This window comes from Rhyacophila brunnea, unplaced genomic scaffold, assembly GCF_057557595.1.
Source record: "Rhyacophila brunnea isolate RB1 unplaced genomic scaffold, BYU_Rbru_1.0 scaffold_11, whole genome shotgun sequence".
NCBI classification, from domain to species: domain Eukaryota; kingdom Metazoa; phylum Arthropoda; class Insecta; order Trichoptera; family Rhyacophilidae; genus Rhyacophila; species Rhyacophila brunnea.
This window is the reverse complement of record NW_028232763.1, coordinates 20,229,988-20,245,467: the sequence shown is the minus strand read 5'-3', so window position 1 is coordinate 20,245,467 and position 15,480 is coordinate 20,229,988. Positions and strand designations below refer to the sequence as shown.

General features: G+C 31.3%; 1 protein-coding gene across 1 annotated transcript in view; it reads right to left on the bottom strand.

Moving 5' to 3' along the window:
- The window catches only part of LOC147078467 (cadherin-related tumor suppressor-like), a 111,916-nt gene extending 103,542 nt beyond the window's left edge, over positions 1-8,374 (bottom strand). The window contains exons 1-2 of the mRNA XM_085960477.1: positions 8,351-8,374; positions 7,572-7,892 (exon numbers count right to left, since the gene is read on the bottom strand). Coding sequence (XP_085816603.1) covers positions 7,572-7,892; positions 8,351-8,374 — 345 coding nt within the window. The remainder of the gene's footprint in view (positions 1-7,571; positions 7,893-8,350) is intronic.
- Positions 8,375-15,480: the final 7,106 nt, after the last annotated feature.

Sequence of the window (15,480 nt, the reverse complement as noted above, 5' to 3'; positions counted from 1 at the left end):
AGCTTTCTTATCGGAAAGAGATGACCGTATGCTATACGGTCTCCAATTTGATTAGATTTAATATGAACATCAATTCAAGAATGAAAACCTAATCTAACCTAACCTCATTCATAACTTAACAAATAATCCAGTATATTGGCTATTTTCAAAATGTGTTTGCTGCTGGCTTCGTGTAAAGTGTACCGACAAGAACCGTGTTTTATTTAGACATGAATTGTATGTCAGTAATCTACGACCCACAGAAGTTGGACGGTCTTCAATATACGGTATATATAATATATATTTCCGATATAACATTTCACGGTGAAGTGAAGTGAAGTGATACGGCGAACTGCATACGTACAAGTTTCCGGACACGATTTTTTTTAACACTACAACAGACCATGAGCTTCAATAGCAGTAATTTAGTTAGTAATATAAATAGGGAAGCAATCACAAACACCCAGACGTGATAATATCAGATAAATATAATATAGTGACCTCTTTTTTTTCTTTTCACCATATTTGATCCTAATATGATCATTGGTGCCTCCTTAGAGTTGAGGTTTGTATTAACAGATTTTTATTTTTACGAGAAATGGATGTTAGCCATTTGCTCAACCTATTAGGTCCATACTCTGACCAGTGACGTCCCTAGATAAAATGCCGCTCCTAGGCAATGCCGCCTCATTTTTTATACATTATTTTTATCATCTTTTCATGAGTCCAATACCTATCTAAGAAAATGTGTTGTATAAATACATTAATAACAAAATATCAGACTAATTATTCGCAAATCTGCACGTGTTATTTCTGGTCACCAAGGACGTCGAAGGGCAACGGAAGTAAACTAGATATCGCTAACCGATATTATCGTTATTACTAAGTTTAGGTAGCTATTTATATATTATATTCCAAATGATTTCCCTCGATTTACCGCCCGTCGAGTAACTGCCGCCCCCAAGCAACGCTAAATCTGCCTACCCCCACGGGACATCACTGACTCTGACTCCAAACAGAAATTGAAAACAATATGTTTATTTTCCAGACCCAAGATTCGAACCTGGGACCCACGACATTATAAGCAGACGTTTATGTCGCTCGGCCATCGTGGGCGTATTGTGAATTCATCGGAAATCAAACCCGGAGTCCTCGGTTGGAAATACAGCGCCTTACGCACTAGAATACGAATGCGAGTTTCAATCCGGCAATAAGTAATTTCACGTGTAATGTGATTTTTAAAATATGTGTTGGATCCAGATGAAGAAAAACTGCCTTAGCTGAAAGGTTTACAAAAATATGTAGTTGACACTATATTTTTTACAACTGCAACTATTAAATTCAATGTAAGTAGTGAGACAGTCACATAAATATAATATAGTCAAACCAATGGGAAACAAACCAGGAACCCCAAGATGAAAATCCAACGCCTGACACATTAGACTACTATTACTGCTAATTCTAGCGATATTAAGTCAACCTATATTTCTATGGATTTGAGTAATACTGGTTATTTATTTTTTAAGGTTTTTAGATACTCGTATCATCTTCATTCACGATTTAACGGCGCCATGGTAACTAATTAAAAATTATGTGCACACATATTGATTTCTATTTGACATAAAATAACCGATTACTTTTTATTGACTGGTTATGCCATTTCATTTTGAATCTTGTAGATATTTTACTTAAATCAATAAATATTTTGTTACAACAACTTTTTTTATTCGATCATAAAAACTAATTGAAATTTATTTGCAATACCGGTGAATTTACCGGTTTTACGTTATAATGTCAAAATTTTAACATCATTTTTCATCGGTTTTTGATCCCCTATTATTTGTTATAGACACTGTGTTATGTAGTGTGTGGGACACGACATTATAAAGCCGCTAGGTGCGCGCTGTCGAGGTCCGAGTTTTCTATTTGAGAGGGTAATGATAACACAAGTCCGATGGCCGGTTAAATGACAGGTGTTGCCACACCTCATATTTGCTTTCGGCCAACAAGTGTTGTCCGCATGACGGAAACGTGCTCAGTGTCAATTCTACAATATTGGATAGTGTAAAAAAAAAAAAAAATTAAGGCTTCACCTTTTTTCAAATTTCCTTCTTCCTGCTAAGATGTTATCGAACGCATGTTAGTATTATATACTTATAGAATATTTTGCGTTATAATTCGCAACTTTATCCGCCTAAAATACGAACATAAAAAGTAGATATAATATATAGAATAAATAAACTGATTCGAGTTTTTTTTTTATACAATAAGATAGACAATGATTCTATCTAAGCGCGTAGAGAATACGTTTTATAGCTTTACACCTTTTTCGCATTTTTTTACTTAACTGATACGCATATTTGCCTGATCACCTCGCATAAAATTAGATCAAACATTATATTCACTTGTATTAATAAATGTAGTACTAAAAAAATAAATAGATAGCATATGTAAAATAAATATTTTTAGGATATATTATATCATTTTTATCCTAGAACCGGAGTGCAAAGTTATGAAGCATATACTGTACTCGTTTACTCAGCCGTTTCATTGATAATATGAATATCAAGGCTATTAGATACAATACCGTCAGAATCATACTTGATACTTTTTGCAAGTGCGTTATTTTCAACAAGTTTTATCTTAAAATTTTCATTCGAGATATCAAAATAAAGTATTTCTAAATTGGTGGTACCTATTATATAATTTATTTTTTTATTTCTTTTATTTATATTTATTTCAATATTTGTTAAAAGTAGTTTTTGAGTTATAACTTTAAGTATAAAAAAGACGACAAAAAGAATATTTTGTACTCACTATAAGTATCACGGAATAGTCAAAACGCTGATCAAAGGCGCATATCTTTAAGAGCATACATAAGTGAAACGGCAAATAATTTTCAACAGTAGGTGAGTGTAATAAAATTTCGCAGTCGTCGCCAATCGGAGACTGACAGTCGAGGTGTGAGCATGTCAATTTGTTTTGTGATGGCGTCGGAGGAATATATTCTTAAATCGTGTAAAAATGACTAAAAAACGTTCCGCATGTACTTGAAAAAGAAAACATGTGAATGAATGTATTATTATTATTATGAATATAATAATAAACATAACATTAAAAAGACGCATGTTGAATTTTTATGACAAATTATATTTCGTTCGGCTCGCGTCATTTGCACAAACCTCGCATCGAGTAGTCACGATCTTTTTAGACGGTTATTAAAATTCAATAGATCACTGTATGATATAAACGAATATTATATTATTTAGATTGGAAATAGAAGAATTTGATAACGACTATTTTTTTTTTAATGTAGAATCAGTTATATAAAAGTGTCTTTATCGACGTGAAGTCGATTATTATAATCAGACTTTAAGCACGTTTGTTATTGGCGGAACTTTAAGCAGTTAAGTCTGTAACAAAAATAATACAAAAAGTAAGCTAATCGAAAGCTTTATTTCGGATTTAAAATCCGATCTCGAGTGGCGAGCGAGCACCGTGACGGAAGTATTGAAAGTCTCTAACCACAATCTGCCCGAATAGTTTAATTACAGTCAAATAGGCAAAGCGTAACAAGACATACAAAAAATAGTATTGGGTTTCTCGAATATCTATTGCGGGCAGTAGCGTATCATTAAAGTAATATATTGAAAATCAATAAATTATTATATTAACTAAGTTGTAACTGTACGTTGGTATTACATTTCTCCGTAGCACAGTTTTCCGTTAGCTTTCTTATTGGAATGAGAAGATCGTATACTATACGGTCATCTCTGTTTATGATAAAAATCATGAATTCAAAAATGATAACTAACCTAATATCACTTCCCTCCATTTTCGAAAGTGAGTAGCAAGCTGTCACTTTTATTTTTAGTATGGTTTTTCGTCTGGATTTTAGGACTTGAAGGTGAATAATTAACACACCGGAATTATGATGGAAACGACGAGCTTACTATTTGTTGGATTTGATACCGACTCGAGCCTCTTCAGATACACAGAGACATCCCCAAATGGGGACCACACGGGGGTGTAACACTAACCTAATAAATAATCCAGTATATTGGCTATTTTCAAAATTTATTTGCCGTGGCTTCCTATAAGCCGACAAGAACGATGTTTTATTTAGCCATGAATTTTATCTCAGTACTATACGATCCAAAGAGGTTGGACGGTTTTTAATATACGACCATATATTTGCGATAAGTACAACATTTCACGGTGAAGTGTGATACGGCGAACTGCATACGTACAAATCTCCGGACACGACTATATATAATTAATCGTCTTAAATAGTATTTATTATTTGTAATTCAATGCGAAAGATATCCGAATAATAACGGGTTTTCAAAAAACCTACTTTATTATTATAGTCTTTACTAAGAAATCAAAGAATTGAAAGATTGTTACGATTATGATGACAGGGTAGGTTAAATCAAAATTATGATACTTATTAAACGCAAAACAACGATAAACACAGTAAATACGCCGTCATGGATGCGGGTATTTTCTTTGTCCACTGTATTAGTATCATTTAAAAATACAATACAAGCTTGTGGTGGTTTTAATACATTCAGAATTAAATATAAACGCTATACCCCTACAATATTGCTTGATATTATTTATCATTAACAACAAAACAATCAGTTTTTTTAAGAAGGTTGTAATCCATTTCAGAGTACTTAACCGACTCCAGAATTGAATAGAATAAATGTCATGTTTCTATATACTAAAATTAGATGAAAAAGTCGCTGAAAGTCTGCAAAAACTGGCGGTAGGTGTCATATAAAGGTATATATATATGTTGGTCATAGCGCAGAAAAACAAAATGAAAAAAAAGGAACCATATCAATATGCGCTGTCGATATGGGTCACCTAACCGATATGCCTTGATAGCTGTCACATGGTGGAAACTGTAATCTAAAATGTAATAAATCCTCACAAAGCTGACATAGTCACCAGCGGATTGATGAATTGATTAAGTTTGGCAATTTTATGTGGCAGAAAAATGATGCAAATGAAAATAAGATCGAGGAGATTTTAATATAGTGATGGATTGCTCCTGGCTAATAAAGATGTCGACATGTTTGCTTGAGGTTGTGATGATTACACAGTATCTGAACAATTAAATCCATGGACTTTGGTAATTTGTTTCCCATACAAAATACAGTTTATTAATAGAAATTAGAGTATCACCTTTATTATTGAATAAACTGACGTAACGGTACATCCCATTTAATGAGTTAGACATTTATTTTCCTTTTTATGTATAGATACTTGAATAATGCAAAACCTGGAATTAATGTACGTATGTCACCTGCGGTCAATTTTCCGTAAAAGAATAACACAATCTACGCCACTGATATCGCGTGGAGAAATATTTCGATCGCAAGCAGTAGGAAATTTGATTGATAACCATAAAACGAAATGTAGTTAACCTATTGTCAAGAGCACAGGATATCGTTTTGTTTGCACCATGAATGAGCTATTGTGAAACTTAAGTGAAAACTTGATCAGCGACTACGGTGATATTGTAATAGCAACCCGAAAGAATGTTCGGCGGCAAAATGCTTTGGTTCGATATTATCCTTTGCGAGAAACATTCTTTTTATTTGAATTCCGAATTAACTATACATCATACAAATGAACCAGAAAATCGCGGGTTTCCTTGACATTCAGTTAAAATGATTGCACCTGACTGCAAGTCATGCCGGATATACGTTTTAATCAATATTGCATATTTGAACTTGACCAAGCGTACTCACTTACTATATCTATATACTTATAATTGATGTTATTTATAGGTAAAACAATATAATCTTCTAAAAAATACTGTAAGACATGAAACACTAACGAAGCGACTGCATCGTCTGCTTCATTGAAAACCGCCATTAATTTCAAATGCTCTAATATTAATTGTATTCGTTCCTTGATTCGCCGCCTCTATGCAACGCATGCCCTGCTTACCCCTACGGGACGTCACTGTGTATTTAGATGAAACAATATCTTCTCAAATAGGCACTGTATTCGGATTAAAATATGTTTAAAACATAAATGTATTTATATAAAGGTAGGTCATTTTGCGAAATGTGCGTAATAACCAATAGGTATTTCAGTAAAAACTGGACATATTATCTGTGCCTATTGACATAGTATTCAGTCGTTAAGAATTAAAATAAATGTACAAATTATAATTTAGTTTACTATTTATAGCTCAAGATGACCGAGCGGTAACGTATCGACTTATAACGTCATGGATTTCGTATTCGAATCTTAAATAAGTCTGGCAAATTCACATGTTGATTTTCAATGTGTATTTGGAACTTTTAGGTTGAGCAAGTGGATAACATCCATTTCTTGTAAAAACAAAAATCTGTTAATATTGTGGAGGCCTATATTATGATCCTCTTAGGATCAAACATGGTGATGTTATGCTTGTTTGTACATGACAGTACTTTTTTGAAAATAATCTTATTGTCTTTATTTTATTTTTATTTTTACGCCTTTCAATTACTTATTAATTGCAGAAATTATCCATCAAAAATAAATAGTAAGTACATAAGTCTGCTATTTCTCTGTTAATTATGTATACTTTACGGCATATATACACCACGTACAGTTGCTTAATGGTATACAATGCAGAGATATAATTAATTATCAAATAATGAGGTAATGATCTCTACGATTTTGACATTAGACAAGTGGCAAAAAGCATCGCGGCAAACGTAAGCGATTGGGGGCGACTATTTTTTGCCCCCCGGTCTGGCGATTAAACGGAATTTAGTCTACGACCACAGTTATTCGCATTTATTTATCTGGGGGCCCTTTGATGAATAACGGGCCGAGCTTTTTGCTGCCATCCTGCCGCGAACGGAGGCTCACGATTTATGTCGTCGTTGGACACTTTTGAGGTGAATCTCTGCAGACAAATGTGTCTTACACATTGTAAAATGTCATGTTTCGTGCATTGCACTGTTTAAAAGTACCTACATGCAAACCGCTTTTATACACGTTTATAAAAAGGGCAATGTTCTCAGATTTTTCTTCAAATCGATAGAGCATCAGCACTAACTTCATACCTAACTTAGATGTTAACATAATAATTATAAGACATTCTAAAGCGTTGTGAAATAATTATAAGGGGCCATCCATTTATTATTTCACTTCATAATGAAGGAGAAGGTAAGAATATGAAAAAATGTGTGACGTCATCTATAGAGGGTCATCAGTACGCACAAGTTATTATGAAATTTATGTTTTACCACCCCATAAGCTCTGACAACTATATTATTTCAAATACTCTCATTCGATATGTAAACCGGTCTTTACCATTAATTATTATTATTAAACTGTTTTATGTGATTCACATACATATATTAGGTATTTAAAATTAGCTGTATTTCTAGTAGATATATTTGAAATATTTATAAGGTTTCTTCTATAAATGATATTGAGAATTTGCCCAAGAAGAAAAATAATAAAGTAAGTATGATATTATTTACATCAAACTATACATATTGATATTTATTGTTTTCATATAAAATTCATTTTTTCCATACAATAAATTAATTAAAATAATAATTTTTAATACTCACCACAACAGTGATCGTTGTGTCTGTATATTGCAGCCCATCATCAGCTCGAACGACTAGCTTGTAAGTGTCTTTGGTCTCTCTATCCAATGGTTCTGTGAGCTTGAGCAGTCCAGTGTCAGCGTCCACAGAAAATTTTGTAGCATCAGAGTTTTGCGCATGCGTTCTCAGAGAGTATCTGACTCTTCCTAGTGAGTCAGGATCGCGAGCTTTGATTGTTCCAACTGCTTGGCCTGCCCCTAACTCTTCGGAGACGGTGAATGATGCTTGCTGGCCGAAGAATGAAGGTGGGCTGTCGTTTTTGTCCAGGACGTTTACTCGGACCTGTGAAAATAAAAAGAAGATAAGTTAGAACTATGTAGGAAATTATGTATAATTATATTTTGATACGTAATATGAATTAATTTTTAATAAAACATGGAATCATTCTACTCTATAGATTCCTTTATGTAATAATAGTAAGTATGAGGTAATATGCATCCATTTTATAAATAAAATTAACCTTTTTAAAATGAAAGCTACATCCACCCACCCTACGCAAAATTTTTTGAACGTATAGAGAAAAAAAGTAGCTTAAATAATCTATTATAATGGTTATTTAGCCTGCGACTTTTTTAACATATTGAAAATGAAAATAAACGCCAACTACTTCATTAATTGTATACATACTTTTTCGAAACACATCAAAAATATACTCATTAAAAACATATTTAAGCCGAATATTATTAAGTCATATAATCACCGTATTTCTTTTACTATGATTTACTTATTAATTTACAAACCAATTTGTGGAGTATGATTCTCATATTCTAAAGTGTGTTTATTCAATAAAAAATGCTATACTCCATAGTTTAATCAAAAAAGAGTTCATTTTTGTTGCCTTTTCCAAGATTTAATGAATGATATTGTAAGCTACTATTTTATATTACTCAAAAATGACAGATGGAGAATTTTATGAATATATAAAGCTTCAAATTTTTCATGGAAAACGTTGTCATATTGTGTAAAAAAAACGAAAAGTATTCTGCAGTCCTATAATTTATAGGTTATCTTTAACAAGGTACATTGGGGATAATTTTATCGTTCGGAGATACTTATCCCGTGTATTCACTCTTGTTGGAATATTTTAAAATTTTAGGCGCAGATCTGGTACGATCGCCTTGGGCCGTCAATGAGAAGAATCTCATTTTCACGCGTGAGAAGCAGCCTGGACTGCATGAAACGATTTGAGAAAGTCGAAATGTGTTTTGGTAAGTGCGGCGGGCATTCAATCACTCCGTGGGCGTGGTACCGAGCCCAGTTTGGACCGATATTTCTTCGCCAAATAAAACAAAATCGCAAGAAAAATCACCCGGCTCATTTGGCTAAGAAATCTGTATTCCGTACCGAGTTGAAGAATCGCTAAATGTATGCAAAGAGTATTGCCTGTCTCTCTCGTATCCACTTATGGGTGTAGTTACGAAAGACGGTATTCGCGATCCAAGCTAATCACGATTATCCGATCATAACTGGAGGCGACCGCCTATAAAGGATTACACGAGAGTACCATCGTGTCTTGAAAACTACGACTGTACCTATACGCCTCCCATAGGCAAGCGTGGATAAATTGTGAATTTGCTTCTCTGTTTCAGCGAACAAATGTTTATTAAACTCTGCACCCGTAAGGTTATGCACGAATACATTTTTTTAAAATTAATCCTTCTCTGATGCAGTATTATACTTGAACCAATAAAACAATGAAAGCATTGAACTCTTAATGTAAACGTGTGAATGAAACATTAAACACCTTCACTGAAATGAAATAATTAACTGTGTTTTTTTTATTAAATACTATACCTACTTTCAACCAACCAAATCACATATATTGTGTAACTTCAATAAGTTTTATATATTTTATACTTTGTTATTATAGTTTTTTTCGTATCCGGAAATTTGTACGTCAACAGTTCATCGCAGGACACTTATTCGTGCGCCGCAGTACGTGAAACACGAGTTCGTGTAACATTTAATCAAATGACGAGTTCTTCGTTAAACATTTCACCGTGGAGTATATTTGTACGTATGCTACAACATGTGGCAAATTTTATGAGATGTCTTTACTAGGTTAGGGTTAATCTAATTGGAACAGTACTATTTGCAAACTATCGCCGCATTTTGTAAGATACGTACCTACAAATGTTTCCACGGTGAAATGTTCAACGAAGAACTCGTCATTTGATAAATGTTATACGAACTCATGTTTCACGTACTGTGGCGCACGAATAAGTGTCCCACGATGAACTGCATACGTACAACTTACATGTAACCAGTTTTTTAAACATATTATAAGGGTGTATGAAGGAGTTTTAAAGCATTTTTGCTGTATAATACAGCACGTTTTTCAATCACTGATTTTTGGCTCATGTGTGCAAAATTATTAATAATTACGGTTATTTCCAATTGTATAAAATATGTGTATTATAAAAACTTCTTCCAGTGACCTCAAGGATTTAAGTAATTTCATTAAAATTTTATTTTTCGGACTGAAGCTTCTACTAATTTGGGAGACCTATCTTGTAGCTTTTATAGCCCCATGATAAATCCTGTCTTGTTTCTGTTCAATCTAAACTCTACTAGTAAATATGTAATTTTTATAAAAGTATTTTTTTAGCCGAATGTACATCAATATTATTATCATAAAAATGAATACATTTACATTGTATAAGGGTAAGGACATTAGACTTTCAAAATAAATTAAAGACTTCTAGTTAAAATGTTAACGTTTTTTATGTTGGCAGTTCTCATTCACTCCAACAGATTGAGCATCACTAGACGAAGATTTCAAATTAAGGGATTAGTTTAGTAATTAAAACAAAAACTTTTACGTTGATGGTAAGGGGTAGTGAGTAAGGAATTGAAATCCGCACCCCTTAAAAATAATATGTATGATCTGACTACATACATATTAGTTGAATAATTGGCGTTCAAGTAGTAGAACTAGCGGTACTAAACGTTATTAATTTATCGTGCCAACAAAATTTTCACTCAATATCATATAATTTTTATTGATTTTCATATATTAATATATATCGTATATATTATTTACTATCACACATACTAAATAGGTATAGTACAAAATAATATTATAAAACGGTTGGCAACACAGAGACAGACTAGAAAAGAATCTACAGAATTTCGGTGGGTCCAACTGGTAATCTTGAAGATTTTGGAGAGCAACTCTGGTTGGAGGTTGCCAGTGCCTATTGCTTACATCAGGTTGTAGTGCCTGTGATAGCGACGATGATGCATGCACTTATATGGGTTAAGTTTGCCGTTTCGTAGTGTCTAGGTACTAACTTATTTTTTTGTATCCGACCAGAGATATTATTATAATTCAATCGATTACTATCGTCGTAAAAAATAAATGATTCTTTCCTCTGCATGACAGGTTCCCCATTATGAGATCAAATTTTATATTGTTTATGTCTGACACATAAATTACCGAATGTTTATGCGTTCGGCCGAAAGATAGGTACGTTTTAAATCTTTTCACTAGTAGTTATATTATACACATTGATTCACAGCTAAAAATAAACCAAGGAGAGACACATCCCGTGAGTATTGATGGTGTAAACTTAAATTTAAAACGAGGCTGTAAATTATTATGAATCTGTGTCTATCTGAGATACCACTAGACTCTAAATCAATATTTAAACTCTTACACTGGGCCAGCTATAAAATTACAGCCGTATTAAAAAGGATACTTAAATTATTAAATGACTAATCCGTGTAATAAACGACAAAAAATCTGATGGAAATATACAGTAGATACACATAAACTTAGATTCAGCTAACTACGTGTTAGGAAAATTCAAATTTGCTTTGATTTAAGTCACTATCAAATCTTTATGTTTCACAATTTATAGTAATTACAATACAACACAATAATATGTAGTACACTTCCACATAATTTAATAATTATCAAGACCAGTTTCGTTATTGTTCATGCTTTCAATAAATAATGTTTACTCTATTTTCTTTAGTATAAATAGCTAAGTATAAGATTGGTTATCATGTATGAGTTGAGAATCTTCCATTAAAGCGGAAAAAATGATCTTGCTCATTATTAAATAATGTGAAACACGTACCTACTATGTTTTATTTTAAATGTTACAATGTATTTAGATCAAGAATTGAGTAAAATTTATTTCTGACTGAATATACTTGATGGAATTTGAATTTTAATTACAAAAAAAATACAAGATAAAAAGAACTTTTTATATACCTACCACGTTTTTAAATTTTCTGTTGAATCATATAAACTTGATAATTCTATGTATTAATAAATACTTTTTTTGTACTTGATAGAAATACTGAATAAATATAGAATACTGAAATGTCATTGTGACATTTCATATTAATTTCCATAGTAACGCACGTTTATATTAATATTTTTTTTATATGTATATCAATAATAGTGTTTTATTTTAAACGAATTTTTTCCGAAACATACAAAACAGAATTAATTGAAACTGAATTATTATGCTTAAAGATGGCCAAAAGTATTAAAAGAATGCATTGTCGTTGTGTTCTGATATATTCTAAAAGTTTAAATGTCTAGCTAGTCGGGAAGTTAGTTAAAAATCTTCAATCGTCCAATACAAGTCTTTGACAAACAAGAAAAAAATTTACACTGGACACACAAGAAAAAATCTGTGAACAAACAAGAATACGAGCTAATAAAAACGTAGTAATAAGGGAATTTTGTATTTTATTCTTTAAAAATTCGTTTTAGTGACCTATTATTATATGATATAATTACAGAGAACGTACAATATGTTTGACGTCATTTTTTAGTGAATTATCACTAGTACACCAGTAACACGAGGGTCCAAAGTTAGAACCCTATGATATAATACACATTTTTTTCGAATATTATCTAGATCTAATACTTTAATAAAATAATGTTTGTAAAAGTGCGCTACCTTCTGAGGTAGTGTGGGATAAACTTGAATACGTCTTAAAAATATGTTATTTTCACTAATTAAATCAGTATCAAAACATGCATTAAAATGTGTCGTGTAAATAAAACGATACATTCAATATTGGTACACTAGACACCCTTTGTGTTTATTGAATATTTGGCCTGAGTAATAAACAGAGCCAGGCTTCAAAATCTAGGTCTATTGCGATTGTCTAATGCATTATGTCAATAATCTGTTGTGTATTAATAACTATATATGTAAGCATATCTACTATGTACATATTATAGTTCAGCATGGCGCAGAATTAATCGAAATTTAGCGATTTTAATATCAAGTCGATACTAATTTAAGTACTTGAATACATATTTATTTATGTAGGTACTTATATATTGGCATAATATACCAATTTTAATATGACATCACTAGAGAAGAGTTTAAAAGTTTGTTACAATTTTTTGAATACATTTTATTTAACAATTTAATACTGATAGAAGATTTACAGTTTCATTGCTAATATATTGAAAATAAATAAAAAATTTAATCTCACTGTTATTGATGTGGTAGAACTACATAAAAACGGTTATAAAACAATGTTTACTTTATTTTGAACCATTAAATTTAATATAAAGAATTAAATTATATTTAAAATCAGTAAATTATGATTACCATATCACCTTTAGATTGATTGGTTGTTCAATAAAATGTGTTAATATTAATATTTTTTGGAAATAATTTTGTAAGATTTCTTGGCTTACCAATTCTTCAAGCTTATGTATACTTGTATGTGTCTAACGGATCTTCAAAGTAGCCTGAATGGCCTGTAATTTGATTACCGTATTCAGACCGTCTTGAAATAATTTTGTTTGTTAGAAGGCATGAGAAATTTTCATACCGACAACACGTCAGAATATTTCAATATCATGTTTTCTATCCGAGTAACTAGGTACACAAAAACGTAGTCAAATAAATAGTTTTTTCTACATATTTTTTGTTATTATAACATTGAGATTTTGGATGTTAAAAATGGCATACGTAATTAAAAACGATTTGAAATGTTATACAAATCATTTTCATTATTATTTGAAATAACAAATACGTACATCAAAATGCTTAGTTATAATTTTTTAGCACTTTATCTATAAGTACCTAATTTAATTTAATTTTCGATTTTTTTAAATCCATGAAAAAAATCTGCTACAAACTGCTAGGAGATAGAAGACTTAACAGATTTGAAATATTTCGATTTTTTTTTAAAATTACATTGAAAAAAGTCAATATAAGTTAATGATATATAAATTTTTATTAACAGTGTCAGAAAATATATGTTTCAAGAAGTTGTAGAATACTAAGTACTATTACATTTACATTTTTTTTTCGTATTATGATATTCTCATATAAGTTGTTACCTGACTAATATTATTAAAATACACGGATAAAGTATGATTAATTTTATTTTGTTTTATTTAATATACTATGTAATTACTTACTACAAACAATAATTGACAGTCAATATCACTAAAGTGATAAATAATATTGTTCTTTGACGAAAGATATTACTCATATATTACAGTGAAATATTATGTATGTATATTGAAGATGTTTTATGCGTAGGTTTTTGAAGATAATAAGTGGATAATAATGTTAAAATGATGATTACAAATAAAGCTTATTTGCGTAGGTTCTACGTACTTTGTAAAGATAAATAATTATGCAGTTTACTTGAAAGCTCTCGAGACTACGCAAGTACAAAAGCGTCGAAGGAACGTTTTTCCTATTGGATCATTAAAGCATTACGCCGCGGGGTATTAATAATAATATTATCTCAGTACTTTCCTACGTAGAATAATCCTGGTGTTTTAAACGTACCTGGTAGATAGGGAGGGTTACTTGATGCTCTATTGTCAGAGTGCACGGAAGATGGTTTGAAATACTGACATCGAATTACCCTCGAGGGAATCGAACCTCGGCACCCGTCCATGTGGGATCTCGCCTCGCAAATATGACGCTCAGTTTAACTATGCAGTTGCGCTTCGAGTGCATTCGTTGCATTCTAAGTAAATAGTAGAGTTTGTTTACGCATGTGCTTTTCTATGCATAATCAATTTTATTGCTCAAGGGCGCTCAGTGGAATTTCTCATTAATATGCAGACATTGTAGACAGTCAAAGTGTTGCATTGTTATACGGGTGAAATACGTAATGTTTTTATTTTATCCAGCTCAAGTTTTTACAATACTTTATACGAAACATCCAAATCCAGTGGAAATAGTATAGATGTTAGGTGTCTTAACATTTAATGTAGTCTGTAGAATTCAAAAATATGTATTGTACTTTGCGATTAGCATGATCAATAATTTTATTGTCAAAAATTATCGAATTGTTATGAAATAACTGCAAATGCATTGATTGCTCAGTTTTTTCAAAGAACGTATGTAAGTATCGATTTAATATGTTATAATAACTTTTAGGTATAAGTACTAAAACTATTTTATATTCAAATGAATACACAAGATTTAAAAATCCTGCATTTAAATATTCATCACTATAAAAAAATGATGTAGATATAACCTGTAAACATTGTTTTTATAATGCATACCTTTAATTGTATACAAAAAATAAACTAAATATTGATTTTATTAGTTATCACTAGTGTTACATATTTTTAATTATTATAATTATTTTTAGTTACACGAGAGATACATTGTTATTCTTTACTAGGTACGTTATTAGTTGAAATGTAATGTTTTTATCGTCAAAATCAACCTCCATGCATAAATCTGCCACTGGTAATGATGTTCAACCTTTGATAAAAAATACGTCACAATAATATGAAGGAGTGATATATAGACTTCAACAATTATATGGTTATGTTATATTATAGTAAGCAAAACGCATAATGATAATATAACGCAATTGGTGGTATAATATTAAAAAAATCGGTGTGTGTACT